The sequence below is a fragment of the Zonotrichia leucophrys genome, chromosome 2 (genome assembly GCF_028769735.1).
Source record: "Zonotrichia leucophrys gambelii isolate GWCS_2022_RI chromosome 2, RI_Zleu_2.0, whole genome shotgun sequence".
Taxonomy (NCBI): domain Eukaryota; kingdom Metazoa; phylum Chordata; class Aves; order Passeriformes; family Passerellidae; genus Zonotrichia; species Zonotrichia leucophrys.
In genome coordinates this window covers 48,584,290-48,612,279 of record NC_088171.1, presented here as the reverse complement: position 1 = coordinate 48,612,279, position 27,990 = coordinate 48,584,290, and the positions used below count along the sequence as shown (strand labels likewise).

Here is a 27,990-nt window from a genome sequence, read left to right as displayed (position 1 = left end):
ATCTATGCAATATCTTAAAGAAATAAAGATTTTGCACATTTCAGTAGTTCACTGGTCTCCTTTTGCACCTCTCTTGCCTCCTTGCTTTGTATGTAAGAAGCTGGCTGTAGCACTAGCCTTGAGGTTGGGAGTTAAGTGGTGAAATCCTTCCCTCATGGTAACCAGCAGCAAAGAAGTTTGCATTCATTTTCTACTTTAAGCCCTGACATTGACTTTCTGTGTGACCTTGGTGTGAAGGTCATATCAGCAGAATTTATGCAGATAATCTGCACCTTGTTCTGCAGAACAGGAACGGATCATGGGCTGACATGTGGTAAAGTTGCATATAAGCGAATGATACATTTGGTAGTTCATGTTTTCCTCCTCCTGTGTGGCAGAACTCTTGAGGATATGTGAGGTCCTTCATTTTTGTCAAAATATAGCCCATCAAAGCAGGATGCATCTTCACAATGGCTGTAGTTTTGTCTTGAACCTCTGCCCCACAGCTGCACATTTTACATCAGTTTATATCGTGTACAATCTTCGGTGAGTAATTTTATGGAGGGGAGTAGAGTACTAGAATGCTGTGCAAATTGGCCCTTGCTGCAGTGAGTAGAAACCCATAGACATATCACAATAGTTTTTGTACCTGGGTATGTTACATATCTGTACATCTAATAGTATATGACAATAACAAGTAAACTGGAATGTCTCAGGACATCCTTGTAAAGGATTTTGGGGTCACTCAAAGTTATAAGTGAAACAGCTCCTGTGGCTTTATTTCAAATATCCACTCTTGATGCTATTCTAAAAGCCTGAGTTCATGAATCATAGAATGGTTGGGGTTGGAAAGGACCTTAAAGCCCATCAAGTTCCAATCCCCCTGCCATGGGCAGGTACACCTTAGACCAGACCAGGCTGCTCAAGGCACTACTCAAGCTGGCCATAAACACTGCTAGGGATGGGGCATCCTCAATGTCTTTGGGACTCCTGTCCCAGTGCCTCACCACTCAAAAATATTTTTACTTCTGTCTAATCTAGACATACCCTCTTTCAGTTTAAAGCCATTACTCCTTGTCTTATCACAATATGCCTTCTCCATCTCTCTTGCTGGCCTCCTTTAGGTACTGAAAGGCTGCTCTAAGGTCTTCAAAGAGCCTTCTCTTTTCCAGTTGATCAGTCTCTCTAAGCCTGTTATCATAGGAGAGGTTCTTCATCCCTCTGATCATCTTTGTGGCCCTCCTGTGGACCTGCTCCAACAGGTCTTAAGGGCCTCACCCTTTGGGAAAAAAGGGAAATAAGGAAGACCTTGGGAAGTACCAGCCAGAAAGTCTCACCTTTGTGCCTGGCAAGACCATGGGGCAGATCCTCCTGGAAACTGTGCTAAGGCAGATGGCAAGTAAGGAGCTGATTGATGAGAGCCAACATGCCTTCACTAAGGGCAATTTGTGCCTGACAAATTTGGTGACCCTCTACAAAGGCATTCCGGCATTGGTGGATAAGGGAAGAGCAAATGTCATTGAATCTATCTGGACTTGTGCAGACACTTGACACTGTTCAGCACAGTATCCTTGTCTCTGACTGGAGAGACATGGATTTGATGGATGGACCAACTTGTGGATAAAGAATTGTGTGCAAAGTCACAGTCAGAGAGCTGTGGTCAACAGCTCAATGCCCAAGTGGAGAGCAGTGATGAGTGGCACTCCTCAGGGGTCTTTAATGGGATAAGCATTGTTGGGCACCTTTGTCAGTGACATGGACCATGGGATTGAGTGTATGCAGCAAGGTTGCTGATGACACCAAGCTGTGTAGTGAGCTTGACAGGCTGGATGGAAGGGATGGCATCCAGAGGGATGTGGGCAAGTTGAGAGAGATTAGTCTTGGTCTTGTTAAACCTCCTCTTGCTGGATTTGGCCCATCTATCCAGCCTCTCCCGGTTTCTCTGCAGAGCGCTCCTATCCTCCAGCAGATCGACACTCTCCCCACCCCCAGTTTGGTGTCATCTGCAAATTCGCTAATGGTAGACTCGATCCCCTCATCCAGGCCATAAATGATGATATTAAACTGGTCTGGGCCCAACAGAGATCCCTGGGGGACATCACTGGTCACCAACTGGATGCAGCACCATTCCCCACCACTCTCTGTCCTGGCCATCCAGACAGCTCTAACCCACCAAAGAGTGTATCTGTCCAAGTGTGGGCTGACAGCTTTTCCAGAAGTATTCTGTGGGAGATGGTTGAGTTTCCCCTCCCCCAGCAGCTTTAGTTTAAAGCCCTCCTCACCAGCTTGGCAAGCCTGTCAGGCTAAATGACTGCATTAAAAAAAATTTGTTTGGGAGGGTACCAACTCTCATTAGTCTAATTGCTGTAGCTGAAGAAGGTAAACAATTTAAGTTGCAAAAAAGTGTTTTCTGTCATGAAGTGCAAGCAGCAGACTTGAAAGCTAAATTGAAGTCAGAGAACACATGCTTTGAACTTGCTCAGGTCTGCATCAGTCTGACAGAAAAGCCTAGCTGATAGCTGTGAAGTAAAGAACATGATGGAAAAGTAAAAGGAAGAAGGCTGTTGCGAATGGGAAGGAGTGAGTCAGTAACATATGTCCTGGAAAACATGAAGACATTTTATAATGTGAAATAAAATTATTGTCTCAATCTCATCTTTTGTTATGCATTAAAGCTATGATCTAAGACTTGTTTCTGGAAGGCTGGGGGTGGGGTTTTTTGTGAGGGAATTTTTTGGTGTTTTTTTATTTCTTTTTTTTTTGATGTCTCCAATGATAAAAGTTTTTTTTCTTGTTACCCATGTGAGTTTGCACTGGTGCAACTGTGAGCATTTAGCAACAGTTCATTTAAAATTACCATGTAAAACTAACTAATGAAACAATACCTATCTCTTTTTTTAAACAGCAAGAATTAGTAGTCACCTTAGTAGTGAAGACAACAAATATCAGCTGAGAAAAGTAGTTCGTGATTTATATTTAGATACTGGGGTAACAAATTTTAGGGTTAAGTGCCTTTAGAATACACATGTTACAGAAAGCAGCAGTTGATTTGAAAGAGGCACTTAGGAGTACTTAAAATTATAATTTTGAAGGTTGCTGCAGCTACATTTAGTGTTTGGTTGAGCCTCGGAAAAACTCATAAAAGTCCAGCTAATTGGAAGGACATGCCTTAATTCTTTGCAGTGTGTCTGTTATGAGGGGATGTGTGCCTGTTATGAGGGGATGTGTGCCATGTTTGGGCTCTTTCCTATGGCACAGCTTGTATTCCGAGGTCACTCTCAAATCATAGAGCTTCTTGAGGGGTATAGCTCTGCCACATGCACAGGATGTTTAATTACTTTATGAAATGCAGTTTTATTTTGCGAGTGGCGTGTATTTCTTAGACTCCCAACTGATTTGCTGGTGTTATTGCTAAGGGGATTATCAAAGTGATTTTACACTATGCTCCCGCAGGGAACATGAGAGAACTAATATGAGCAGTACTTGCTTCCAAAAGGGTACAATAGAGCTGCGTAAACTTAGTAAATAAAAGTTCAAGTAAAATCACAGTGGCTTTAATTTGAACTTTCTTTTTGATTAAAAACTTCCCCATTTCAAGTCTAAAGTCATCTTTACTTTGAAGTGAAGTTTGTGTTTATGATATAACAAGGAAATGTTATTCCATCTGATGCATATTATTTTGCTGTTAGAGTTTTCTTTGAAAATGAAAGGAAGAAAACCTTTTTTCTTGATATGAAAAGCCAATTTCTGTGTTATCCGGAAAGGGCTTTAATGACCCTAGCTTATCTAATGATAGCATTATCAAAATTAACCCCCATTCGCAGATTTATAGGATGATGGTTTTTATTCTGAATTGCCTTTGAAACTATCCTTCAATCTCAAATTATTTGTAGTGCAGTAGTTGTTGGGTGGAGATTTGCTTGGATTTTTTGTTTCTTTTGTTTGTTTGTTTGTTTTTCAGGCCAATATGAAAACATTTCAGCAAATTTTGTTTTTGTTTTGATGAGGCAAGATTTTTTTTTTTTTTTTGCCAAGTAAAAAGTTTAGCTAATGTTGTAGTTTAGGTGCTGATGTGAAGTTGCTATGTCAGATTTATAAGTAACCTTTAAAAGTAAGCATATGAATAAAAAAAAATCTGACAAAAGTCCAACTTCTTGAATGCTGAAGTTGCAGGGGTTTTCTTTAAATGACAGAGAGGTTGGGTAGGGCTGGGACTGAATTAGTTTTATTTTCAGATTGTGGTATGTTGCAGTTTTATTTTAATGGCAGAGGCTGGAAGAGGCAAATTAATTGCTGTTGTGGTGTAGAGGCATGTCAAATTATGGAGTTTGTGTTGTGCTGAATGGGAATGATGAAGTACAGATAACAGGCCACAGCTGTAGCCACAAATTAGGCCTCTCAATTTGATGGTGAAAGTATTGCATTAGAATTGCTTTTCTAGGATTACCATGTGGAAAGTCTGATGAATAAAAGCAGATCTGAAATACGGAAGCTAAAAATCCATGCTGCTTCTGCTGCTGCTGCAAAAAGCTTTTTGGGGCTTCATTGTTGTAAACAAAGTTGACAACTTTACTAAAGCAAGAGCAGTGCTCAGGAGCTTACTGGTCTTCAAGAAATGCCACTGTTTTTTGAATCTTAGCAGTTGCTTAAAGAACTAGAGTTCTCTGTGATTCCTTCATCTTACAGCCAGCATGGCTGAGGTGAGGATGAGAGCTATGATCTGTCCCATGGGCTCACAGCACCTGTTTTACACAGATTCCAGCAGAGTTGGAAGCACGGGGTTTATCTGGAGGTGTTTCTGGAAGCTGCATAAACTTTGATTCAACTGAAGTACTCTGCAGAGTCCTTCCTATTTGGAAAGATCCAGTGAGGAGGTAGAGCATCAGCTATGAGCTCCTGTGGGCACAGGAAACTTCAGCATGCAGGTTTTGCTCTTGCAGTCTATGTAGCTACTCTGTTGCTGTGAGAATATTAATGCTCCAGGTATTCCCAGGCACAGGATAGTTGCAATGTAGTGACAGATCAGATCTAACTTACAAGAATGATACTGAGCAGTGATAGTTTTATTGGCAGGAATGTTAAAAACAATCCCAAATTTACAGGCCTGCCCTCTGTTCAGGCTGGCTGTCAGACATGCTCACCATAAGTTCACAGGTGGTCCAAGAGCATGAACTGAGGTGGACTAGCTGAAGCTGTCACAGCTGTTTTGTAGTTGTGTGTCCTATAAAATTATCTGGGGCATTGAATTCTTATAAAAACAGGAGATAGCTCTGGCCAGGCGAGATCTGCATGCAAGCTTTGCTTATCCCACAAAACCAAATCCTGTAGAGGGATGGAACCAAGAAGATGGTGAGTAATAAAAGACTCTGCAAAGTGTCCCCCTCCCCTTCCTCAAATGTTCTCATTCAGTGAGTGTAGCTCTAGCCTGACCTGCAACATCCTGTTCATTGTTTTTGTGCTAGGAGTTTCCTGAATGCCCCATGGAAAATGTGACACACTTTAAAATTTAGAGCAAATATCTTCTGCTATGAGGCACAACCAAAAGGGAAAAAACCTCCATTCTGCATTGTGACTTTAGTCCAGATTTGCATTCTAGTGAAGAACTCTCATCCATGAAGTGTCTGGAACATAAGATATTGAAATGTAAAGCCACACAGTTGTTCCTTGGATTTGAGTATTTATTTATGCACAACTTGGAATTGATAAATCTCTGGCCTTTTCAAAAGACTCTTTATTTTTTCTTGCTGATATTTTCATATTTTTCAAATGCATGTGGCATTTTAGTTGGTTGACAGATGACCAACTGATGTTTATGTACAGTAGTTGAAGCTATGTTACATTTGGGATGTAGTATTTTATTGTTTGCTTCAGTCTACTTTGGTGACTTTCAAACTGGAACTCCCATCGAGTCCTTCAAATCTATAAATCCACATTTTTAAAAGAAGGAAGTAAGATAGATGGCAATTCTAACAAGGGTTTTGTGGTGGATTGTTTTCTTCTGACTCCTCTGTTCATACTTACTTTCATAATCTTGAAAAGCAGAAACATTTATAAATCAAAGTGGGTTAAAGATCAGACACGTGGTTTTATTTTAATAAGGGATAAAGCTGAAACCTTACTGAGTGGACATTGTTCAGCACTTGTTCTCTGGGGCATATGAATCAGTCCCTTCATTACTGGGCTGGAAGCATTTCCTTTTGTGGTTGCTATGTATTTTGATTAGAAAAACCAATGCAAGATAATGCTCGATGCATTTCTTTTGGCATTTATGCTCATGTGCAAAGTTAATATTAAAAAAAAAAAAAAAAAGAGAGCCTTTTGTGGCCATATGAAGTTTTGATTTCACAGAGTGAGTTTTCTTGCTTGATTTATATCTATCAGCAGGAAGGGGATGTTGAAAGAAGGCATAGTGATCCTGCAAGCTTGAGAAAGAGCTGTAATTTGCATGGTTACATCTTGTGTGTGTCTAGGACGTGTCTTCCCAAAGGCTGCAGGGTGAAGTGTGCTTTGGGGACTATTTGCTCTGTCAGTGTTGAGGAAAGCAGCAGGGAACGTGTGTTTCTTGTAGCTTTTTCTCATTGCTGGTTGTTAATATTTGGGACAGTGTCCCCTGAAGAGGGTAAGGTCAAAGAAAGAGAGTCATAAATAAGAGAACTAAAGAATTTTAGACCTGTCCTCTCATCCCCCTTGCTGCCATACCTACACGACAGCTCTCCCTTCAGTGTCTCTTTATCAGTATTGTTGAAAGAGGCTGCCAAATGAAGAAACCAGCTTTCTTTTCTGAACTTTTAACCTTCACAAAAGCTACCACAATTGGGTTCTGCAGAGCATAGGTTGTTTTGATCTGCCTTTAAAAAATATATAGGAAGAATGAAATATCGATGTGCACTTTTGGATTTCCCAAATTGGTGGTTGAAGGTCTTGCTTCCCTGTGTTTTAAAAGCCTGAAAAGTGCCGAGAGATATTGGTGAGGGTTGAAATGTGTCTGTTGCATCTCAGTTGGGATGTACTTTGGCTGAGATGAAAGTTTAGCAGTTGGTACAAAATCTCCACCTGGAAAAAAATGGTTGGCGTGTGTGTGAATTGTGATCTCTTTGAGGAAGTGGAAGATGGCTTAAAGAATGGGTCATGTAAAGGGAAATAAAACTCTGTCAGAAAAGAAAAGGAGAAAAAAAGGTCAAAGGTGAGAGAGATGAATTGTACAGCCTGGACTAAATGTATTATGCTTAGGTTTCTTCTATGAACGAATGTCCTGTTTAAAAATAAATAAACAAATATTTCCCCTTTTCATCCCTGTTAAAAAGGACATGGTAAAACTCCTGACAGTTGCTATTCTTTCTAAGAGTCAATAATTTGAAAATTTTATGTACTAAAAGCAAAGAAAGCACATTGAAGTCTAATCCATTGTTATTCTAGTGGGTCTTAAAACTGTCATCACTTTAAAGTCATGCAAAAGCAAAAATAGGATCTTAAATACATTTTTTTTTTCTCCAGTGACTTTTAATGCACATAAGTCAATAATTAAAAAAAAATCTAAAAGCAGATCAAGGTCGAATCATGCCTTAGATACCATTTAATCTAAAAGTGCTTGAAAACGCCTTTCAGGGATATCATTACTATCTTTGTCATCTATATAGAAACGTAATATATTCTTGGAAATTTGAAAATTCAGGGGGCCACAGTTTGGTGGCAGAGACCTGTAGCCTTTCCTTCTCACACAGCCTGATAGCTGTGCTGAATTCATCATGACATGTGTTGTGGCAGCTCAAAAGGAAAACGTGATCAACAAGGCTTTTTACTTCTTAGCTCCTAGGGGAAACTGCCAACCTTTGGCATGGTTAAGTTTCTCCTAACAGAAAGCAGCAATAAAAAGTATAGAGGTAACTTGGCTGGTGGCACGCAAAGCTACCTTGCTGCCTTCCTTTTAAGATAGGATTCTTCTTTCTTGAATAAGGTTGGTTAATGAACCAGGGGAAATAGTAACACATTTAGGAAAGGAACTGTTAAAACAGGCACCTCCTCAATTTACTGGCAATAGTTCAGTTTGATCTTGGTAGAGATGAAACAGTTCCTGAGAAAATTGGCATCCTTCGTAGCTGTGGGATTTTTCATCTTGCTGTCATGTTACGCATCTTCAAAGCAAGAGGCGAGCGCTTTCTGTCATGTGCCTGTCTCTTTTAACATCTGTATTTCCACTTCAGCAACGAAATTATTAAAAGCGAAGGCAGGGGAGTGGGGTAGCCAGCAGCCATGCATTAATCCCATTGTGTAAAACTACAGAGATTATTTGGGTCCAGAAAGAGGTAACTGTGACAGGACAGGGGTGTCTTCCTGTCATGGGTGTGCTGAAAGCAAGGCAGTTGCCAGGAGTGGCTGAACCAATGAAACAGATGACAGATTATTTCTGAGTAGAGAACAGCTTAAACTTTTGGTGCTCTAAAACCAAAGCACACGGTGCTTGGCAAAGTCACTTGTATTAAATGATAAAAGCTTGAGTAAAAGGAAGAATGTGATAAAGAGACAAGCAGTAGTTGCTTCCTTGGCTGTTTCACAGTATTTGCATTTTGATTGGCTCTGTGTGTGCCTTGGGGATGCTTAAGGTAAGGAAAACCAGCTTTATGGGTAAAGAAAATGGCAGTGAGGTTTCAGGCTTGGTCCTTACAGCATGTTCTGTGTGCTCTTTCAGTCTTGGCTTAAATGAAAATAATGGTGAAGATTTTGTTTTGCCTGGGAAAATAGTTTCCCTTGCTGACTTGGTTTAAAGCATGTAGTCACCTAGAAGTATATTTGTCATTTTGTCTTGGAAATGAATCTTTTAATTTGGCGGAGTAAGATAATTAAAACGCATAGGAAAAAAAATATAGCCAAAAAAGGATTTGCTCTCCTCTGTCCCATCCAAGAGTACATATCTGGCATCCTTGTGAAAAGCCCTGTCTGATGGATAATTGCTCTGAAATGCTCAAAAAGAGCACAGACCATTTCCAGCAGACCCCAAAGCTGCATCTTCACTTCTACATCTGGTTTTAATGGAAAGTGTTGTATTGAGTCTAAGGATGGTAGCAAGAAATAGGTAAGCCAGTCTCTACTTTCAGGGCCCTGAGGGCTGGGAAGGGTGAAAAACAGGAATATCTGGGGGAGTAGTCTGTCCAATCACGTGAATAAATTAGGCAGCTGCCCATTCTGGGTAATCTGTCAGCATGATTTAGATACAATCTCCTGCAGCTTCTAAATGCCTCTCCACTGCTCTGGAGAAGTGTGGTGCCGCATTTTATACTTGGTGGTTGGGGGCACAGAGAACCAAAGGGCAAGTACATGGCCACACACCAAGCCTTTGAATAAAAAGAAAATTAAACACAAGTGTTCTTGCTTCCAAGTTTAGCATCTTTGTATTTGAAGCAGAACTCTCTGTTCATTTAAACAGCATGATGGTTACATGTGGTACAGAGTCCTGTTTAATTAGTGCTTTGGAGAACAAACTTGGAAGATATAGGGTCTGTTTTCAGGTGGGGTTTTTTAATTTTGTTTTTTGTGGTTTTTCTCTTATCCTAGCTGCTAATGGTTACATTTTCTGAAGGACACCAAGGTCAAATGAAAATGCGGGGCTCTTGTGTCTCAAGAGGTTTGTTTTGCAAATGCTAAAACACATTTTTCTGACTTGTTTATATGGGAGAATTAGACTTTGTCCTGGACACTGATGGAGCATATTTACCTATGGACATTTCTGCTTCAGGATTTTCCTCAAGTGCCTTAATTAGAGTTAGTGTAATCTTTCCAGCCTCTTCCCCCAGTCCTAGTCAAAGTTGTTGGAACAGTGGGTGAGATGCAAGGTAAGATGTGGCTGAAAAAAATAAAATTCTTTAACACACTGACAAAAGGGCTTGTGAAGGTGGTGTGGCCTGTGGGAATCTGCTCCGGAGTTTGGAGAATGACACAGGTGAAAAGGAGACTTCAGAAGAATATTTTCTTTCATTCCTTGTGTTAAGAGGTTGTGTATGCCCAGATCAAGAAGAAGCTCTTGGGAGCTGCATAATTGTGGAGAATATGTTATTGTGAGCCCCACATTTATCTTCCAGGCAAGATAGAAGGAAGTTAGATCCAGCTCTGACAAAACAGCCAATCCGTTGTTAGGAGACGGGGAAAATGGAAGAGATGGGGAGTCCATTTACTTGTTACAGGTCAGGTTTGTCTGTCAGCTTTGGAAATGGGGCATCTCTTTCCTGATCACACTTGTTACTCCAGACTAACATCTTCTGATGGGCTCTGTCTGTGATTCTGAGAATGCAGCTCAAGGACTACATCAATAAGAAGAAAATGAAGTATTCTTTCAGTAGAGATGTGCATTGTGGCTTTTTGGAAATCTTGTACTTTCAGTACAACCTGTGAATACTGCTTAATTTTGGGTAAAATTGAGAGTGGGTAAAGGCTCTGTCCTTGCCGTTGGCGCCATGCTGCCAAGCCTGTAAAAATGTACTTTAGTCTTCACAGCAGAGGAGAAATGCTTGACTGAAGAGGAGAAAGAGGACTTCATTCTCTTTTAAAGTGGTTGATACCTAAATCACCCTTACTGCTTGAACAGCAGAGATCTAATGATGTTAAATTACTGCTGAATTACAAACTAAAGGTGCCATAGAGTTATGTGTTTGGCTTTGTTTCTGTGTTGCTGTTTGCACACAAAGGACTTTCCAGCCAGGTGTTAGCCCTCCAGGAAGTTCAAAATGGTCAGCTTCAGTTGACAGCTTTGTTTGGAAACAGTTCTAACATGTCAAACTGAAGTAGACAGTTACCTGAACAGATTTGCCACCCCTCACCCCCAAGTGCAATGAGAAAATTTAATTTTGGAGCCCTGAAATCTGAAAGGAAGAAGGATAAACAATGGATTCTCTCACAGGGTACTTGGTGAAGAGGTGTTACTCTGTATTTCTGAAGATACAGACTCTAGCAATCATCAGAGCACTGAAAATGTACTTGGATTAAATCCAAATAATTTAATCTTTTAATGTCTGTTACAATTATAAAGCAGCTCATTGAATTAATGAGACATACTGTAATGAACTTAGTAATTGCATACTTTTACATCATTCTTCTCTATGGAATTGAATCTCAGCTGTATGCATTGAACTTTGCACAGGTGAAAAAGTTTAAAATGAGCAAGATATATTCTTGTTTTCCTCTTTGGCCTTATATATTGCTTGTTGTGGTTCTGAAGCTTGGGTGAGTGAGTGGTGAATGCATTCAAGGGGTTAATCTGCCTAAAAATCTGTTTTTGTTCTGTGGGTTACTTTTTAGATGCTCCATCTCTCTGAACTGGTATCCTGGACAAGTGCCAGTGCTGGCACTAGGGAGAGGGAGGAAAAGCTGTGACACTGGGGAAGCAGACCTCTGATCTGCTGTGGAACTGGACTTTGTCATTCAGAGAACTTTTTGGAGCAGAAAAATTTTATTTTACTAGAGAACGTAACGATGGTGGCTCAGGATGACGTATATGTTTTACAACATTTTTAACATGAGAGAGTTATGAGAATCCATTTTTTTTTTTGGCTACATTTTTATTCAGTAAAAGCATAGTGTCCTTTTGCCTTTTGCTGCCAGCATCTCCCAGTTCTGCAGTTAGCAATTTTAAGTTCTTAGCAGGTAAAATGCTGGGCAATAACTCCTCCATGGAACCAAGTTGGTTGGTTCCACGCAGGAGTTATTTGAGGCACTCTTATTTGTTTTTAGGATAATAGAGCAAAGCATCACACAGCAAGTGCTGGTTCATTTTGAATGGGTGTTTTGATAGAAGTTTGATTGAGTTGCAGCATCGTTGGTGACAACTGATGTTCTGGCTCCTGGGAAGAAAACTGCCACGAGTCGTCTTGCTGAATAATGTGGCTGGCACAGTTCAGTCCTCAGTGCTTGTTGCTTGTCTGCCTGTGTTGTGGGGAGGTTAAGCTCTCAGTCTGTTGATTAGCCAATTTGGAAACAGTGAGTGTTTTGCTCATTCTTGGCATAACTCCGTGTGTTCCCAGCGAGGCTGGAGCAGGAGCTTCAACCAGAGCGTGGCAATGGGGAAACACAGCTGTGCTGTCATCAACTTCTGACAGAGTATTAGCTCTGGTCATCTCAGGAGTCTTAGAGAACCTTTGAAATTATAGTTCCTTATGAAGTAGAAGAGACTTGGAGAAACAGATTATATGTACTACTTAAGAAGGTGACTTTTTAATTGATAGTGACTTTTTACCTGCACAATGAAGTGAACATATTTACTAGACAAGCTGGTATTTTTCATAAGTCAAGTTTCTTCATGAAAGTATTCCCACTTTTTTACTAATAGTAAGACAATAGATATTAATAACACCTGTGACTAGCTCCAGCTGCAGTGGCTATCCTCTCCCCCTTCCATCTCCCTTTTTTTTCCAATAGCCCAGCATGATAGCATAAATTAGATTCAATGGGGGTTTAAGTTCACATGTGGGTTGTAATTTCTGGGTGAACTCATTACCTGTCTTGCTGTCCCTGCTAAAAGGGAGAGACAGTAAACTTTTCATCTGTTGTCTGCTGCTTAAACTGCATGGCTCCCTAGAGCTTATGACTCAAACCAATAAAGGATGATGTTTGCATCATTCTTTCCTCTTTCCCTGGGCCATGCAGATTTTAATGTTGAACAAAGAGTGCAGTAAAATTATGGGGTGACCACAAATTGTACCCAGTGCTTGAATGTCATGTAACACAATGTCTGTAACATTTTATGGAGGTTTCTTGTCAGAAGCAAAGTGCCACCTTGATCTTTAAAATTTTAGTTCAAGTTATGAAAGTCTGAGATATTCTTTGAGTGACTGCTCTTGGATGCAAGATGGGAAGAGCTATGGAGATTGTTGTTCCTAGGTTGTAACAGCTGCTTTTAGTGTGTTGTAAGAATCTTATTTTGGCATAGAAGGCAACCTGCTACAAAAGCAGGGCTTTTTGCCAGGATGTGCCCGCTTAAGTACAGAAAAGGCACAATATTGGAACACAGATGGGCAGGCTGTGACTTCAAGAGTGCTTAGAGACAACAATCAGTGCACTTAAAGAATCACAGAATGGTTGAGGCTGGAGGGGACTCCTGGAAGTCATCTGGCCAACTGCCCTGCTCAAACAGGATCATCTGCTGCTCACAGTTTTGCAGTATAGAGACAGGTAATGGATAGTCTAATGCTGGATCTCCTATTAATAAATGCCACATTTAATTCAGTTTACCAAGCTTTATGCAGGACAAATTTCCCCCAGAAATGGGTGGGTGAGCAGTGTTGGCACTGCTAATATCTTGCAGTCAGATTTGTTCCAAAAGGTTTCTCTGACCCCTCCAAAACACAGTCTGTGTTCTGGCTGTGTGAACCTGGAGTTTGCCCTGTTCTTGTGTTCTTTGCTATCTTTTTGCTTGTATCTTACCTTACAATGATCTTATGGTTAACCTGACTGTATACCTGAAATGATTGTTCAGGTATGCAAGCTTCTCTTGATCTAGAATTATAGAGAGTGGCCCCAAGGTATGTATTGAAAAGGAGGGTGATCATCTCCTTGGGATGTCTCCAGAACAGGATTCCAGGCCTGCAGGTCACCAACTGAGCAGTACTCAGCAAAGCAGGTGCCACCAGTGTTCAGGATGGGCATATGCACAGTAGTTGCTTTGGGATGCGACTGTGTCTGTGTTTGTTCTTTAGTATTTCTGTTACCAAAGTGAGTTTTATGATGTCCATTAAAACTCCAGCTTAATTTTGACGTTCTATTTAAGGCAGAATAGCTCAAGTTATTCCACAAATGTTAGCTATAGGCAAAGTCTCTAATATTAAACTGTGCCAGGCTTTTTTTTTCCTGAGTGGCCATCACTGTTTTTTCCATATGCTGTCTAGTTTTGCTGAATGTCCTTCAGAGAGCCAGCACTCCAGCACTGGCAAGTCCACAAATGTTAAGGACAAATTATTTTTTGTGAGTATAAGAGTAAGCTGCCAGAGAGCTAGGAGCCTGCAGGGGTGGATTCAGAGGCTGTGTAGTGCTGGGAAGTCAGAAAAACATGGGCCATTTTGACTGTTAGATGTTTTGATGCACGGATTGAAGTAAGTATTTCTGCTGCAAGATTACTGATAGGAGGTTTTCTCCTTCTCTTGTTGTTTTTTGTCTTTTACTGTATCATAGGAGGCTCTGAGTTGGAAGGGACCCACGGGGATCACTGAGTCCAATTCCTAGCCCGCACAGGACACCCCAAGAGTCACACCGTGTGCCCAAGAGCACTGCTCAAACATTTCTTGAACCCAGAGTTTTGTGCTGTGACCGTTTCCCTTGGCAGCGTGTTCCAGTGCCCAATCACCCTCTGGGTGAAAAACCTTTTCCTAATAGCCAACCTAACCCTGCCCTGACTCAGCTTCATGCCATTCTCTTGGATCCTCTCACTGGTCTCCAGAGGGAAGAAATCAGTGCCTGCCTTTCCGCTTTCCTTCACGAGGAAGGTGCCACTGCAGTGATGTCTCTTCCAGGCTGAGCAAGCCAAGTGGCCTCAGCTGCTCCTCGTATGAATTCCCCTCTAGATCCTTCACCTTCTTCACAGCCCTCCTTTGGGTGGCTTCTAGTAGCTTTGTGATTCTTATATTGTGGCACTCAAAATTGCACATCTCTGAAGGGCAGTGTCAGTGCCTGACAAAAGGCTTGTGTCTTCAAAATTTTTGTGCCCTTCCCAGACTCACAAGAGTTATCCACCCTTTCTTTTCCTGTTTTTCTTACTTATGATGAACATTATGCTTATGCACTGTGGAATATCAGTATTATTCTTTTCTGTAGGATTTTTCTATGCAGAATGATTACATTAGGAAATAATGCTGTTTGTTTCAACCTTCAACATCCTGTCTGTGCCATCAGTTAACTTGGTTGTTTCCTTTAACATTCACACCTCTCTGTTGCCCTCTCTTCCTCTATTTGACTGCTAACTTCCTAGCAGTTCCATTCGTTCCCCTGGATGTATAATAAACATTGAAAGGGTAACAAATTCTTTGGTTTTTTTACTGCTGCTTCATCTTCCTTCCAGCAGGAAGCTTAGGGTTTTCCCCAACTTTGAGCTTATCTTCTTGAATCTTATCTCCTTTATAAGACTGGGATATAGCCAGTCATTCTTGCTTTGACTCAGTTTCTGCTGTATTATCATCTTGACTGAAGGTGCTCTTTTTTGTGTCCTTTCTAGCCCCCTGATTTATCCAAATGCCAGGAAAGTATGAGGTACCATAGCCAGATCATGCTAGTAGTAGAAAAGAGGACTGTGATTTTTTTTTTTTTACCCTTAATTGAGTTTTATTCAATGTTCACAGCACTTTTGATAAACTTTCTTTGTTTCTTTTCAGCTTGCTTTCAACCAGCCTGTGATAAAGTTATTCAGTTCTCATTTTCATGGGACACCTTTGGAATGGGCTTAGTTTAAATATTAAAAAGCACCACCCCTTTAACTTCTCCCCCTCCCAAACAAAAAAAAAATGCTTCCATCCTTTCAAGCTGTAATGTTTTGCATTGCTTTATTTTGTTGTTTCACAGTGTCAATCTCTTTTTGCCTATCTTGTGCCCTCCAAATTTCTTATGCTGAGAGCTTTGATTTTTAACCTACAGTTCTTTAAGAACAGTAGGACCACTGGCTGAAATTGAAGTTTTACATTTTCCCCACTACTTCCGTTCTACCTCGCACGTTATTTATATGAGGCAACCCTGAAAGGTGGGAAAAGAAAACTATATTTAACTAGATTTTAAGGGATATTTTTTTGCTACTTGTTTCAGTTTGGAAACATCTGGAGTCAAGCCAAATGATGAGAAACAACCCCAAATGAAGTGGGCAAGATCTGACAAACTGTGAAAAGTTTAAGTAGATTAAGTTATAGTTTGTATTCAGAGTAGCATTTTTTTTCTATACTAGATACCTGCCCTGGTCTTTAAATTATGTTAGGCAGGTACTCATCATGGTTGAAAAATTATCCTTTTTTTTGTGAAGTCTTATATCTTTAACTGCTGGATTGCTATTTTTACGGGGCTTGTGGTGGTTGGTGCATTTTGGTTTAGTCTAGGTTTTTTTATGATTTAAAAAAAATTAGTTTATTTATTTATTGGAATTTTCTTTTGAGTACTTGAGCTTGATACTTCTCTGATCTCTAGTTTGAAGAGTTCAGATATTAACATCTTTAGTGAACAAACATCCTTATCTGACTGTTATATGTGAGTCAATGAAATTGCCACAAAGTTTGAAATAGAAACTTGAGTAATCAAAACTAAATTTTTTGTCCTCTTATGAATTACAGTCATGTAACTAGGAGTTCCTTAGTAAAAGGAGAATAATCTTCCTAGAAGTGGGGTAGTTCATGTTAAAGAAGTACCTACATTTTTCCGATATTAAAAGCAAAGTGTATTAAAAGCAAGACCAGACAGCTTTCTTGCTTATATTCTGAGTACACCCAGTCTATTTTGTTTTCTTCCACCTTTTCTTTTGAAGCACTCTTTAAAGCCTTTTTTGCTCTCTAGTTTTGAAGAATGCTCTATTGGAAACTGGTCTGACCTGTCAAACATAGTGAAACCTCAACCATATAAAATGCTTCCCAGAAAGAGGAACAAGATGTCTGTGGACAGAGAAAATATTTGGAATGAGATTGTGAAGAAAGGTTATGGGTATGCTGGGAATGAGATAGGTGACAACCACACAACTATTAGTTGTCTTTCCTGGACAGCTTTACTGGTGGCAAAAACTGTCTCGTTCTGTACAAGAGTTCTGTTCTTGTCTGTATTTGTTGCCCATAATCCTAAAATCTGCTCAAATTCTTGGTCTCCATATATTTTGGAGAGGAAGGGTGGTGCATTTAAACCTGAAGGGTCCAAAGCTCATTTTAACATAATATCAAATATTTCACTCCTGGTCTAATGATGCTTTACGGATCAGCAGACTTAGGGTTCAGCATCAAAGAAATGTTCCTGTTTGGAAGCTGATGGACTGCTCTGAACCATGGACGCCATTTGAGGGGGATCAGCTGTTCTTGCAGTGTGGTGGCTGCTACAGAAGCGTAGCACCCCCACCCAGGTTGCCTGCTTTTGGAGACTGCTGCTGTTTTCCCATCCCTTACTAGAGTATAGCTCATAGCTTCTGTACAGCTTTGTCTTCCATTTGTGTCAAAGCATCCACAGATTTTATTGACATGGGTCTGCTGGGCCTTTGACTCCTGTCTGGTTCAGGGGTGAATAGCACTGAATGCCTAAGAAGGAAAAAGGCAACATGAAAGCCTTTTAATGTACACAAAGTGTACATCCAGCCCCTGGCTTCTCTGCCCTGTTTTCATTTCTTGTAGAGATGGTAGAGCATGTTTACAGCTCCTTAGACTCAGCTGTTCAGTCATGCAGTTTAACTCCAAAAATAACTCTCTTGGGGATATTAATCCAGCGCTGGATTATCTTTCTAAAATCGTTAATCAGACTTGGTCCCCGAGGGACCTTCCAGCTGAACTTGCCACTTAGTTTCTGTTTGCTGGGGCGGCAGGAGAGGAGCAGAGGAAGCTGACGAGCTTTGACAAGAAGCGGTTCCTTACATAAGGTGCCGAGCAGAGGGAGCTGGGCCTCTCCTCCTGCTGTGGGCCCGGCCAGGCCGCAGCTCCCTGCCAGCACACACCGCATCCTGCCTGGCCCTGCTGCCCTCGCTGCCCTGCTTGCCCATCACCTTCAAGAGATGCCGTGCAAAAACCTGCCTGTGTCAGAGAGTGGCAGGATCTGTGCCAGCTCCAGGTGCTGTATCTGCTGCCTTTTGTCCAGGCTGGAGAAGCATGTGCTTTATTTTATTAAATTATCAATGCACGTGGCATTCCTTCAGTCACTTTATAATCATTAATTTTCTTACTTGAGCTGCTTGTGAAATGAGCTGACCTGCTCTTTGAGTATTACCTCTCTTCTGTAGAAGAACAATTTAGCTGTGCTAGGCTGCTGTTTACATTTGTGAGTAGAGCTGCAAGTCATACAGCTCCTATTAGCCTTGCACTTTTCTTCTGTCTGTGAAGGAAGAATAGAATTTATTTCTTGAGAGATGTGCTCTGATAACTTCAAGTTATTTAAATTGTTTGAGGTCTCTGTATGGAAAGTGCCAATGAAATTGCACAAGAAGCTTGAAAAAAAAAAAAAAAGATTTCCACTAGGAACTAATTTTATACGCAAATAAAATCCTGTTTTCCACATGCAGTGCATAGGTAGAAGGGGAAAATTCAATATATATTTTACTGACATTTGTGCTGAATGCATCCTTCAGAGCCAGGCAGGTAAATCAAGAGCTTGCATATCTGTGCTGATGCATTTTTACATTAAATTTAACATACTTTCATTTCCAACTTGGATGTTTATTACTCTGACTTAGTAGACCACAGGAATTCCTTCATAGTATGGTAGAAATGCATAAATGTACTGCATGTGGTAATAATAAATTGCAAAATTGACACTTATGGTATGATCTGTTATGCAAAATCATGTTGATGGAAGAAAGTATGTTCAAGTGGTAGACATGCTTTGGTAGTGTTTTTTTCTCCCCTCAGAGTATAAAATAGTGTGCTGTGGAGCATGTAAGTTGCTTAAACATTCTCCAGGTTATATCTCCTTGCATGCATTAGGGAAAACAATGAGAATTTGCCTTCCTTTTTCTCTGGCTCCCTCCTTCCCTTCATACGCTCATGCCTGCACATGAGTCCTGCTTGCCTTCAGATTCTGCCTTGGAAATAAAGGTTGTTAAAATGAGTTGGAAATTTGCTCTTACATGTCAGTGCTTCTCAGATCCCATTGGGAGAGAAAAAGGAATTGTACTTGAGCAAACTCCATAACTAGACCCTTCAGTGTCACCCCTATCCTTTTCACTGTTTGACTGCTGCTGGCATAACAAAAAGCAGTTCTAGTTCTTCATGCACATAATGAAAATTGCTTACTAAATTAGAACCATTTCAAACCAGGATTTGTGCCTTCCTTATTTTGCTGGGCGGTGTCTATCACACTGCGTACCATGGGAATAAATAGTAGGTAATTTTGAACTGTCAGCACTGTAGGATGTAGCATTTTCTTTAGAGTCTTACTTTTGGGATGACAACTGAACATCAATTTTGGCCTTTAAAAAAACCCCCCAAAAGAATATTTGTTTCTGGTATTGTCACATAGGTAGAATGAAATTAAATGATCTTTTGTATGTTGCAATGTATTCATAAAAATATAAATTAGGAAAGAAGAAGTCAGCACATGGACTAGGATGGCCACTGAGAAACAGAAATGAAGTGATGACTTTTTATGCTTTTCAGCATTCAGACCACATTGTTATCTTTGAGTTGGTCTTCTGGTGGGAGAAGTGGGACTACATCCATTTGTATTAGTTAAAGATCTGTCACTTTGCTTTGTGTTTTATGACTGTAGAAGCATATGTATAGTAATAATTATAATTATGTAGGAGATCTGCTAGCCTACATTAAAACTAGTCACAATGAAATTGTCTGCTGAATGCCGTGGCAGACTTCTCTTGCACCTTGCTTTGGAATGTAAGTGCTTATTTTCTATAGCTGAATTTGATTAACTTATCATCAGCTTTCTTTGACTCTGCTTTCTTAAACCTTTCTTCCTGTGTGAGTCAAGATAGCCCACAACTTGCTACAGCAAAATTGGGGTTAATGCCCTCAAGTGCATGGGAAAATGGAAGTTTTCTGCAAATTTATTGCTGTGTAATGTTGTTTTACTTTTCTGCTCACAGCCAACGGTCATGAATCAGTGTTTTTTCTCCAGCATTTATTGCGAGATTTGGAGGGAAGGTACTGGGCCACAAGTTACTTCTTCTCAGTCAAAAGAAAATGTGTTTGCCCGTGCAATAGGTAGATTCTACAGTTTTTATGGATCTCTTTAGATTTGTGGTCTACAGATGATTTTCTTCATTAAAAGTGTGGAGGAAACGTGATGGGGGAAAATAAAACTGTTGAAAACAAAGCCTTACTCAGCTGACGCTCTCCTCAGTCAAGTTTGTCTGGCAGGAGCTGATGCTCTTTTGGTGTTGTGGCCAGCAAAATCAGGCTCTGGCTGAGGCTTCCAGCATCCCTGCTGCCAAGGACAGGGTGCCAAGGCAGGGAGGGCAGGGAGTAGCCTGTCGGTCAGGCCCCGGGTGAGTCAGCCCCACTTCAGCACTGCAGACAGCTTAATACCGGAACACGGGCAGGCAGGCTGAGAGTAGCCAGGGCTGCGCTGCTGAGGAGGTGGGAAACACCGTCACTGTGAGTGTGGGAGCCGAAGGTGCCAAGGTCTCAGTTTCACTTGACTGTCGAGGTGGATTAACAGCTCATTGCTGCCAAGAAACCTCGCTTCTCCTCACCTCTCCCGTGTTGTATCACCTCTGAGTAGTTGTTTGACTCAAATATGGTAAAAAGCAGATGACCAAAAATACTTTTTCATTTTTTGGGTTTTTTTTTTGCTGATTGATTGAGCCAGTGCACTGCACAGCAAGGGGACCGCTGGATGGAAATGCAAATGATGGGCTTCTGATGTTTCGGGGAGAAATTGTGGGAACTTTGCATTTGCTAAGGCTGTACAGGGTAGAAGACACCCTAAAGTAAATGCCTGATTTTCTCAATGACCAGCAAGCCAGCTGCATGCTTTAATTGTGTTTATTCCCTGTTCCTTTAACATCTACCAAATGTAGACAATATCACAGTGTTTCTTAATCACATTGTTTAGTCTTTCAAGGCACTTCCTGCAATCCAGTTTTATTTATAGACCGTCCATTGTCTCATTTACTGCCTTGTGCTTTGCTTTGTGGTGATGTGCGATCCTGTCGGCGTCAGAACTGCCATTGTTGGAAATAAATTGCTGGAGTGTTAAAGTTCATAAATTGCTTTTATATTATGTGTTGAGAGCCTTATGTAGAATGTAGCAGGGCTTGCAGACTCAGAGGACTGAGCCTTTTCAGAGCAGACCAGAGGCACACCAGAAAGAAGGAAAAATTAAGACACCCACAAGGCTGGATGAGCTCCTACTTATAAAAGTAGTCTGAGACAAAGGTACAATGTCTCCCAATAAAGGGAAGATGTCACAATTTTGTTAAGACCAACTTGAGCTCCAGCTTCTGCTGCATTTGAAGAAAGGTCATTAGGCCAGCTTAGTTGAAGCAGCAGCTGAAGGTGGTCAAAGCCTCTTTTAACCTTTACCTGTTTGTGTCTTTGGATGTCTGGTATTCTCAGCCAGCTCCTGTCTTGCCTTAGCTCTTTGAGAGGATGTATGTGCAAACATGTCTCCATGCTTTCACCACTTCCTTCTCTTTTTCTGTAAGAAGAAGTGGGACTGCACCCACTTCTGGGGATTTCTACAGCTTCTCTTGTTCTGTGGTACGAGATGGCGCTTTGCTGGGTCTCAGCAGAGCATGCAGGAAACACCATGGTTGTTGTGGAGGGCTTGGCAAAGCCAGCAGGAACCTCCCCATCTGCAGAAGGGTGCACAGGCTGCTGTGTCTGAAAATTGCAGAGCTTTGCTACTAGAGAGGGTGTCCTGCCACCACCGAACTGAGAGAGGCATGCAGAAGCTTTGTTTGTAAGCCCAAAGAGACACTACACACTCTTGATAAACATTTGTTGTTGCTGTTGGAAGGTTATAAAGTTTGATGAGTCAGAAGAGACAGAACTTCAATTCTGCAAAACCTGAGGATTTTGTTATTCCCCTTTCTTCTTTCCCTGAAATTCACAGTTCACACTATTTGACACGAGATCCTGTTGATATTCATATTCTTGCCGAATTATGACATGTTATGTAGCTGATTATGTCACTGTGAATGTATACTACATCCTTGTGTATTCACGTGTCTGAATGTACCATGAAGTATTTATATGTGGGTATCTCTGGATCCGTGAGGTGAGGATGTGTGTGTGCGTGTGTGTGTGTATATGTGGAAACTGCTGTGTGTTCTGCCTTCTTCCTGACATACTGGTTGCTATAGTGCAGTGATCTATTTGTGAACACCCAGAAGATCATTGCTATAGTTAAAAGAAACCGTGTTTCCTGGCCATAACTTCCTGGGCAATCTCTTCTCCTGAAGCGCCAGCATTAACCGAACTGGTCACGTTCCCTGGGACTCCAGGAGTGACACTGTAACAGAAGCTTTCTTTAGTTTGTCGCTTTTCCCCCACCAGCATATTTAATAATATTTAAAAATAGTTTTTCTATTTAAATCTAATGCATGCCTATTATTCACCGTACATTTCAGTGCTTCAGCCATCTTTCTAACAGACTGTCGAGCTGTGCAGCGTGTCGTGGTGTTGTGTCCTGTGCTTGCTCCTGTAACGTGAGCCGTTCTCTTGCCCCTGCACATAAACACACACCTGTACATTTCCATCCACCTGCCCAGCCAGGGGAAATGTAGGAGACTGAAGCGGCAGCGCTGGAGTTCTGCCTGAACTGCTGTAATATTCTTCTTTCTATTTTTTTTTTTTTCTCTCCCTGCAGGTGTGAATGAGAGAGGCTCTCTGCAGTGTTTAGTGTCCAGTTGTGCTGGCTCCGAGGAACAGCAGCGTCGCAATGCCCCCTCCTGCTGATATAGTGAAGGTGGCGATTGAATGGCCAGGTGCCTTCCCCAAGTTAATGGAAATAGATCAAGTAAGTGCCTGTGTACCCGTGCTCAGCTGGCCCTGTTCATGAATAAGTTCTTTGCATGTTTTCTTCTGTATTTATACTTACTTCAATGCATGTGCATTTTTCTATGAATGTATGTGGGGTAGAAAGTGTTTTCTATAAGGGGTGTAACCCTCTTCCTCTTTTACTGCTTAAGATTTTTGATGTGTTTGGCTGGTTTCTTGATTTGCTTTTTCTTTCTAAACAGCTGCTTGAATAAGGCATTTACTGCTTGTGTGACCCAGTTAACACTTTTGTGCCTTAGTTTCTTCAACTGTTAAATTGTGGCAGTGTTTTACCTCTGGGTGGAAAGTCTTCAAATTTCTAGTCAGTGCTTTGCATTTAGAATAGAATCATACTGAATGGCTGCAGCAAGTGCAGATTTTGGAAATTAAGTAGTGGTGCACTGTGAGCAGGAGGATCTTTGTTGTTCTGTTCAGGAATCTCAGAGGTTGTTCTGTTTGTCTGGTTAGTTCTAAAGTAATGGCCCTGTGGACGGATTGGAGGCAGCATACAGAAGTTAACAAATTCAAAATTATGAATTAAAAACTCTTTTTAGGGGATTGTGGTGGGGGGAAACAAACAAAAACAAGTTATACAAGGGCCGTGTTTTATATTCTGGACTTCTCTGAGATTGTTTTTGTGGCCCATGTATTAATATTAAAAGCAACCGCTTTAATATTTAACAGCTTACCCTTAACATTTTGAAATCCTGCAGCATGTTACCTGGTTAGAATGATTATTATTTCTGTAAATAGTATTCAGAGTGAAGAAAAGCATTTTATAATGTGCTTTAGACCCTGGTGTGTCTGGGGACTCAGTACATTATAAAGGTCTATTGGAGAGGAGAGCATTTGAATTCACACTGAAAATGTATTACTGAAATGAGTTAGTAATTTTTTCATGCAGTGCAATGAGTTTCACTTGTAGTTAACCCTTTTGTGGCACATGCCCGGGAAATTCCTGTGTGAAATTTGAAGAAATATAGTACAAGAGGGCATCTGGAATCACAGCAGTATGATTTTTAAGCATTCTGGAAGCTCCCTTAGAGGAAAAGGGAGTTCCCAAGTGAAACCAAACTTTGTAGGTTGATTTTTTTGACCTGCCACGCTTTTCCATTTTCATTTGCTGAAATTTTTCAGTAAGCATAGAAATCTTCTGCCTTCTGGAGTGAAAAATATTTTACTTTTTTCTTCTTATATAACAAATGGTAGACATTGCACAGTGTGTTCAGGGAAAGAGGCGTGTTAGTCATGATGAACCAAGTACAGTGAGGACAAAACTGAAAAAGTATTATGAAGTCTCCTTTCAAATAGCAGCAGAATAATTTGAAAATTATTTGGTTTTATTTACAAAAAGCTTCAAGTAACTCTCAAAAAACCCTCATATCTTATCTGTAATATTAGTTTACTTTTCTAGTACCTTGTTTTTAATTTTATGAGGTAAGATTTGAAAGAGACAAGAAAGATCAATGTTGACCTATATTGGGTAAAACTCCTCAAACAGAGCCTGCCAAGTTATCTGCAAGCTTCCTCAAGCCACATTATGGGTAGGAGGAGGAAGGAGAGGGAAAGTAAGGCCAAAATGGAGAAGACTTTAACAGCAGTCTGCTCCCGATGCGGAGAGAAATGGAAATGAGAGAATGAAGTTTGAGAGTCTCATTCCTCCCCTTTCTGACATGGAAAGATGGGAAAGAAACATCCCTTCCTTCTACCCATGCACACACAAACAGGCATATTTACCTTTCTCAAGGTTGGAGCAATGTGGGAATGAACCTTGAAAATATCTAGGGTGATACATACTTCAGAGCACACAGCTCTGCCTTTGATTCACTTAGCGCTAACTTTTCCTCAATCTGTTTCCTTTAGAGCAGCTATTCAGTGGAAGAGCTGTAGTGGAGGAGATGATTCATCCCTCAGATGGCTAGCTGTCGGAGATGATAAAGGGGAGGAAGACAGAAAAGAGAAACGACTTACCCACTGACCAGACACTGCAGCCAGTGCCTGTGTCCCAGGTGGCATCTGCTCATTCAGTCACCCTTTGACATATATTCAGAAAATACTAAAAACTTTCACATAATGGTTTCTTCTCTCTCTTTCTTACCATCAAGAGAAACAGAATTTAAATGAACAGCACTATAATATTACTTTAAAAAAAACCCAGCAGAGCCCCATCACGGTAGTGTGACACAAGTGTTTTATCTTTCAGGGTACTGAGGCTGTTCCAAAAACTGAAGTACAAATACCATATAAGAAATCAAAGGAAAATCTGGGAGGTTTTTTAAGGTTGCTCATTGTGTATACTTGGAAGCACTTATTTATATTCAGTTGCACATTATCCTAATTTACTTGCTGCATGTATGCATGTTTTGCTTAGCAGTGGAGAGAGTAAAATATTTTCAAAGTGAAGAAATGCCACTGTGAAACCAGAACCATTGATCGTGCTGTACTGGCAGGTGTGGGCCTTAAAAGAGCTCATGAGTATTTTTTCACCAAATGTTATTAAACTTTACACTCCCCTGCATGACTTCTGACAGCTTGGACTTCAGGAGGCACAGAGCCTTTTCAAGTTGGGGCTTCCCACTGCATTTCTATAGGTTTGTTAACCTGGGTTCACCAATGGTGGTTTAAAATTTAATCATGCAAAATTAGTCTCAGTCAGAGAGATTCTGTGCCAGAAAAATTGACATATAATTAAGTGCCTTTTGGAATTAGCCTCTGTGCCTGCTTCCAATGAATGTAAAGAAAATATTCTGCTCATTCATTGACATGTAGTATTTGATATCAGGGTTTCACAAATGCTTTTTTCTTGGAAAGTTGCTTTAAACAAGGAGGGGAGGAACTGTCTCTTATTTACAGCCCTCTCTCTCTTACCAGGTGGGAACTAATTAAGTTGCAGTAAACCTCACAGGTGGCTGATGCCTGTATGGATTAGAACTGATTTTAAATCATATTATTCTTGAGAGATGGACTTGACTGAATTTAGTTACTCTCTTCCTGAATACTTGGGGTTTATTTGGGTTTCCCCCCCAGTTCCATCATTTTCCTCAATCATAAATTAGAAAAATAGCATCCAGATTCTTCCCTCCTCCATAAATCTGTACTGGCAATATTAAAACTCTGACCAAAATTAATTTTTAATATGAAGATTTGATTGTGGCTTCAGAACTGAGTACAGTGTTGATCTTTCATGCTTTAGTCTTTCTGTCATGTAAGGGGAGGAATGGAAATGAGTTGGTGTCTGAATTTGCATTGGGATCTTTTTGTGGGCTTTTTAGCAATGCAGTCTGGGGAAGAAATGAATGGTAGATGCTGAATGTCTGTTATCTTTTTCTTCAATCTTCTGGCTGATTATCCTAGAAGATGTTGATAATAGAACTGCACAGGGTCTGTACAGTTGAGCCAGGATGCTGGCTAGTCTATCCTGTCTTCTCTTTGATTGTCCCAGAAATAGCTATTTCATAAGAGGGTGTTATTTCTTGTGTTCAGTGAAAGTCTGCATGCTTTAATTTGTGCCCATTATGTATAATTCTTAGCTGTTGGGGTTTTTTTACAGCACAAATTATTTTAGGTAAGCCAATGCTCATTTTAGGTTACCTGGATACTTTGTGGATTTACAGTCACACTGTTCCTGCTGCAGGAGAAGCAGCTTCCAGGAGAGGCACAAGATGGAGATTTGGGGACAACATCTATTTTGGCTTATCCCATTCAAATCCACTTGTGTGTCTTAACACGAGTTGTACTAAAACCAGATTCCTCTAAGCTTGGGGATGAACTTCCTCAGCCATGGAGGTAAACAAGGCTTTCCTATTGAAAAGAACAGTTTATAATTAAACTTGGCTATACAGTCTCTTCCTCCAGGCTTGCTTTTACCTATGAGATCATTAAACATGGATTAAATTAGCAGATGTGAGTCTTTACATTAGCAAAAAGAAATGGATGGGGGGGAGGGAGGAGGAGAGCTGTGTTTTCTTTTCAAAGAACAAATCTCGTATGGTGAGCAAAATTTATAGGAGCATTTTCATATGACAATTTCATGTTAATAGAAATGCAGCCATGGATAGAGCCATGGGCTGCTTTACATTTATGTTCTCTCTAAAGTTTAGATTTAGTCAGCAAGTTTATCTTTTAAGAATCTCTTTCAAATTGTCTCTTCTCTTCTGCCAGTGTCATTTTAATTGTGGTTCTTTTTTGTCTTCTTCATAGAAGTCATTGTACTTCACTGCATATTAAAAGGTCACCAGTAAGATTTTGGTTTTTTTAAAAGAAGCTTTCAAACCTATATCTAGCTTCAGACCTAAATATGGACCCTTGGGGATTGTTAATTGATTCAGTGCGTTTCTCAAACTGTGGGGAAAAATGAAGTTCAAAAGGGATTGTAAAATGCCTAATTAGAGAAAAGAAAGTTGCACATCACTCCTGCCATGTCTGTAGACTAAGAATAGATCTAGTTTCTGCAAGTACTGTCACTAGTAATAGCAGTATACCAAGACAATCCTGGCACCACGAGTCTAAATGTATGCAATATTAGTGAGCACCAGCATTGTTCAAGCAGTGATCAAGAAAGGGATATTGATGTCTCACTGTACTGTGAAGTGTCACTCTCTGTGCTTCATTCTGGCTCCAGACTCTGACTTGAGGCGTTTAGTTCCTAAGGGAATGAAGGGAAAGAGAGGCTCTTGCCTCCTTCCAACAAACCTGCAAATTTATATGAACTCTTACCCAGAAAATATAATGGTACTGCAGTAGCTGGAACCTAGTGAAGATTTTTGGTATGAATATTGCTAAGATTTCCAGTGTTATTGCACATCCTGAGTTTATAGTAAAGGGAAATGTCAGTGCCTTTAACAGCTGACAAGATTGCAGTTTCTTGAAGATAGAGGGCTAAGAAGCAGATCATGAGGAGAGGAAAAAAAACCCCAAAAAAACCCCAAAAAAACAAACCACTGACTTATAAAAACATTCCCTGCCTGGATTTGCAGCAGGAAAGGAGCAGCAGCTCCTTTCTGTCAGATAGGAGAAGGAGCCAGTGCTCGGGGCTGGCCACTGCAGCTGTATCTCACCCATTCTGAAAGGAGGACATCAGCTGCTGCTGGTGCTGACTTGCCCAAAGATGGATGAACCAAAAGGTGGCTACCTTTTCAAAAAGAATTGAAAAACATTTTGTTGTCTTAAGCCAGTTTGTTAAAGGTAGGGCTTGCTTAAAATCAGTGTTTAGGTGCCAATCAGATGCTTTTGGAGTTTTATTGCTCCTTGTTGTACCTGTCATATTTTAGCTTCACAAAATTGAATATGAAGCTGTTCCTAAAGCAGGTGCTGACTGACATATAAACATAGTGAAAATATTATTAATAGAGCTGGTAAAGAAATACTATCTGTTATTTTT

At 40.6% G+C, this 27,990-nt stretch overlaps 1 protein-coding gene across 4 annotated transcripts in view; it reads left to right on the top strand.

Annotated features, from left to right (window-relative positions):
• Nucleotides 1–27,990, top strand: part of ELMO1 (engulfment and cell motility 1) — a 303,547-nt gene that overhangs the window by 26,575 nt on the left and 248,982 nt on the right. For 3 of the 4 annotated variants that reach the window (XM_064704898.1, XM_064704900.1, XM_064704899.1), the window contains one exon: nucleotides 22,441–22,590. In XM_064704898.1, the coding sequence (XP_064560968.1) occupies nucleotides 22,513–22,590 (78 nt within the window). In that variant the 5' untranslated portion in view covers nucleotides 22,441–22,512. Of the gene's footprint in view, nucleotides 1–22,440; nucleotides 22,591–27,990 lie in introns of those variants that run through there. The other variant, XM_064704902.1, reaches the window with a different exon arrangement.